Genomic DNA, 5,055 nt, shown 5'->3' on the forward strand with positions numbered 1-5,055 from the left:
TTAATTCTGGAGCATAACAAATAACGTGGAGGACATAGGGAGATAGGAGAAGGGAGTTGAGGGAAATTGGAGGGGGAGATGAATCATGAGAGACTATGAACTCTGAAAAACAATCTGATGGTTTTGAAGGGGCAGAGGGTGGGAGGTTGGGGGAGCCAGGTGGTGGGTATTTTGGAGGGCACATATGGCATGGGGCACTGGATGTGGTGCCTAAACAATGAATTCTGTTACGCTGAAAAGAAATTAATAATAATAATAATAGTAATAATAAAAAGAATACCGGGTCGGGGGGAAATCTCCTAAGGGGCACCTAGGTGGCTCAGTGGGTGAAGCCTCTGCCTTCGCCTCAGGTGATGATCTCAGGGTCCAGGGATTGAGCCAGGTATCTCGCTCTCTGCCCAGCAGGGAGCCTGCTTCTCCCTCTCCTTCGGCCTCCCGCTCCTCCTGCTTGTGCTCTCTCTCCCTCTCTCTCTGTCAGTAAATAAATAAAGTCTTTAAAAAAATACACCTCTCCTAAAATTGAGGAAAACTGAAAATCAAGGAGCCACAAACTCCACATGAGGAGAAAGGATTTATGTCTCTGCCTTTCAAATGGCTCTCCCTTCACAGCTCTAAATTCACTGGAAGGCCCCACCATAAACTAATCTCAGAACCTCAGGGACATGAGTGTTCGCCACCAAACCCCTTTCTTGCTAACAGGCCCAAATCCCCTTCACAAAGGAAAGAAATATCTGCCTTCCATAGATGCCAATTTTATGGAATTCATGTCATTTAAAATTGTTACAATTACCTGATGTTGTTTAAGAGTTAGGTAATATGTAACTCTATGCTCTCCACTACCCATTTCAGTTCAATCTGTCTGTTTCTACCTGAAAATATTTACAATGCTCATCTACCAAGCTCCCATGACATCATACATCACATGACTAACTATTGCCCCTCTAGTAGGAAAACTACAAAATGATCACTGGCTCCCCAAAACCGTACTCACTGTCTGAATATCCACTCCAGTACAATTCTCTTCTTTTCACTGATGACCTGTCACTCACTGATCCATTTTCATGTTCCTCTTCCTACATTTCATTTCCTACTTCAATTCTGGGAAATTTAGGTGACAAATTTACCCGACACACTCAAAGACTTCTCTATAATATCCAGATCACTTCAGGACATGGAGTTTATAACTGCATAGTTTCTGTGCTCCTCCACTGATCATCATCAAAACTTCAAACCCATGAGTATTTATAAGATAATTATATAGTATCACATTACAATTACCATTGTGACTTATTGTTAATTTTGAAGGAGATGATGTTCTGTTAGCTTCTCATCATTATATTGGGGACCCTAAGGGGGTGAGTGAATTACCAACATTAGGAACATTAAGGAAATTCCTACAATTTACATATTTCTCATAACATGAGGGGATTTTACATTCCTTATCCATGCAAAGCAGACCACGGATATCCTGGGGTCGCGGCTCAAGAGCAGAAAGGGGCTGAGGATTGGGAAACACAGAGTGATTATACAACTGGCATTCAGAATGTACCAGCTGAGATAATCAAAAATACCCAAAATAATACGAAAGATAGAGGAGAGAGTGTTAAAGTAGACAAAGGTGCTCACCAGGAGAAGGATGGTTTTGGTGGCTGTAGACTCAGGTGACGATGAGGAGATGTTCATCCTAAGAATGTGTTGGACCCTCTGCTTGTGCCTGTACAGGTAGAAGACCATGGAGCTGCTGGCCGAGAGCATAAGCCCCAAGTATACCACATCAGAGAATGACAACAATGCTACATACAATAGGTCATTATTTTTCTCATGACGAAAACTTGAGCAGTGCCCAAAACTTTTCCTATTTGTGATGTTTTTGTTTTTCAAAGTGATAGTCATAAACAAAGGATACATGATATTTACCAATATCTGTATGACCCAGCACAATACAATTGAAGGGACAATGCACTTGGGAGCTTTCCCTTTAAGTGTTGCCCACCTGGAATTCCTAGGGCTGATGGTGATGGCCTGGAAGACACTCAGGAGGCAGGTGGTGCCAATGGACACCCCCCTACCCACCCCACGAACATAGAGGAAAAATTTGCATCCAAAATCACTGACGATATGATACCATGCAAAAGATGACATTGACTCATATATTCCAAGAGAAAACAGGACCAAAATGTTGCCTACAATCAGATTTTTAACAATCAAATCTGTGGACCTCGGCCTACACCCAGTGAAATGAAGGAGGAGATAATGGTAAAGAAGACAGAAGTTCCCCAGGATTCCAACCACAGTCTGTATTAAGATGATCACTCCCACTGCCAGATCCCTGGTGGCCATCCTGACAGTACTCAGTGACTGATATCTGTCTTCTCGGGTAGAGGATCCTGCATGGGAATATGAGGAACGGGCCACACATATCATGTCATATAATTTAATATTCTGCACTTAGCTACACTTCCTACTTTGAAATACTACTAAAAGTTCTTCTGTCATTTAGAGCCTTCCAAGGGTTACATACATAACCACTACCAAATACTTGCATGTGTGAATCGCTGGTTTAATGGCCACCCATGGGGATCACTTCTTATTTCTCACAGATTCAGGAGGCATTCCTCACTGCATTCCTCATAAAGATGAGGACAACACAGTTACACAGAGGTGAACTGCTTTGTCTAAATTCACTCACCAATTCAGGGTGGGGACTCGAAACTGGCTGGGCTGGTCACAAGTTAGTGCACTGAATCCATAATATACAAAAATACTAATCAGCAGTGGTCTTTAGATAAACCAGATCTCAATTTAGTTTTATGTTAGCACCTTGCCATCTGAATTGAGACAGCTGCCTTATTTAAAATTTTGTTTGCGTATATCACTCAGTGCTATATGCAAATAATGAATCATGGAACACTACGTCAGAAAATAATGAAGTACTGTATGTTGACTAACATAACAATAAAAATGTAAAAATAAGTAAATTTTTGTTAACGATGAGTTTTCACTTATTTAGGAAGACTGTCCTATAATCAAATATGAACTTAAATAAAGCTTTAGACTTAGTAATAAACTGTAGATCCACTGACTACAGTACTACAAAAACTCAGGACCCTGCCCCAAAACAAGCAGGACTAAATGAATGCAAGACTGACTCAAAATTAGCACAGCAGCAGAAAGAATCATTTGCTTTCATTCCAAGAGCAAATGTACAAGGCATAGACTCTGCACAAGGAGCACCACTGCCAGATTACATTGTGTAAAGTAGAAACAAAATAACGACTACATCCAGATCATATATGTATGTATTTATGAATACCTGATGAAATAAAATTAGTAGCTGTGAAGCAAGATCTGTGAAAGATACTGAAATACCAGACATGCAAAATGTAATGTAGAGCAAAAACCTTGCATCTTATAAAAGTGACATAGTTTTTGGATTCTAATATTTAATAGCAGCATACACAATACAAGATACATTAGAGTGTAAAAATCATGTCTGAAATGCATTAAGCTCTATTTTTCTTAAATGATGCTTCCCTACTTTTATGGGGAAAGTCCCTCCATAACCAACTGATACACAAGTATTTAATCCATTAAGCACTTCATAGACCCAGATTTAGAGAAAACATATCCACTCCAGCAACTGTGATCTGACACACTGTGTCTGCACATGATCACATGATTTCTACACATTCGTCCAACATTTATTACAGACATGGAGGTACTATGCCTGCACGTCAAGATCTGCAAGTTATGCTATGGCTCCTGTAACAAAGACTCAACAGCAGACTCACTCCAGAATGACAGTCTTCAGGCACATTAAAAATCAGAGCTCTCTGGAGAAAATGTTGAACTACTATATACCTCACCTGAAAATAATATAACTCTGTATGGTAAGTAAGTGGAATTAAAATTAACACTTTAAAAAGTCAGTTTTGACCACCCCTCTGATGAAAACACAACAGTCACTGTCAGGGAGGATTCTACTCTGTGGCCTCAGGAGCCATCAGGGGTGGGTGCTAATCTAGGTCCACATCTCTCTTTACTGACTCAGCTCCTGCCTCGGGATGGATTCCACCTCCATACCCGGCTTCAGCACTGGACCACATTCATACACAGAAATCCCCCTTTGTCCATTATGCTCCCTTACCTGGACTCCTGAGACAACTCCTTGCCTTCCAGATTGTATCTCTCAGATAGAAAGATACAGAAAACCCACCAACTTCTTCCTGCTGCCCAACTGGAGGGCTTAGGGTGATGGTCAGAGCAGGCAGTATAGGTGGAGGAGGGGCAGCTGGGCCCTGAGATGGGTTTTTATGACTCTGGGAGCTCCCCTCCCTTCACAACTGCAATTATCATTTCACCTGAAGCAGCATTGGCACTGACAGGCTTGGGAGCTGAGATTATTTTTAAAAACCTTTCTCCCAGGTGCCAAGTGTGAAGAACAACTACAAGTTTCTAGCTAGCAACTCTCATGATACTGCTGGCATGTGGGAAAAGGACACAAAGCCTGGGGGTAATAAGAAGCATGGGTAGAAAACGGGCACTAGGCCAGAGAACGCTGGAAAGGAGAGTGGGTATGAGGGAGCCAAAGAGCCCAGGGGAAAGGGGCAGAGTGACAGCGTGGAGAGACAGAAGTAAAGGTTTCCAAGTTATGAACACATGGTCTCTCAGGAGGAAGGAAGGAAACAGCATCTCAGCTGGAACTCATTACTGGTCTGAGAAAGACCTTTTCTCTTTGCTCCCCAATTTCCAGGCTTCTTTCTCATTATCTGGAAAAAACACATTTGTAATGATGCCCTTTTCTATGGCATCAACTTACTCCATCTATAATGGGTTGCAATGAGTCTCATCAAAATTAATATGCTGAAGTCTTAACTCCCAGTACCTCAGAATATGCCCTTCTTAGGAATTAGGGTCACTGCAGATGGATTCTGTTAACATGAGGTCAGGTGGAATAGATTGGCCACTAGTGCATCATGACTGGTGTCCTTACACAAAGGGGAAATCTGGAGGAAGACAAATTTGATTGGCCACAAGCAAAGGACAGAGAGCTGG

At 41.8% G+C, this 5,055-nt stretch overlaps 1 protein-coding gene across 1 annotated transcript; it reads right to left on the reverse strand.

Moving 5' to 3' along the window:
* Positions 1-1,401: 1,401 nt before the first annotated feature.
* LOC101691329 (vomeronasal type-1 receptor 4-like) lies at positions 1,402-2,424 on the reverse strand. The gene has a single exon (XM_004779905.2). It carries the CDS (start codon positions 2,422-2,424, stop codon positions 1,402-1,404), a length of 1,023 nt encoding a protein of 340 aa, XP_004779962.2.
* Between the last annotated feature and the right edge of the window lie 2,631 nt (positions 2,425-5,055).

The sequence above is a fragment of the Mustela putorius genome, unplaced genomic scaffold (genome assembly GCF_011764305.1).
Source record: "Mustela putorius furo isolate JIRA1106 unplaced genomic scaffold, ASM1176430v1.1 tig00000196_pilon_pilon_pilon, whole genome shotgun sequence".
Lineage (NCBI taxonomy): Eukaryota > Metazoa > Chordata > Mammalia > Carnivora > Mustelidae > Mustela > Mustela putorius.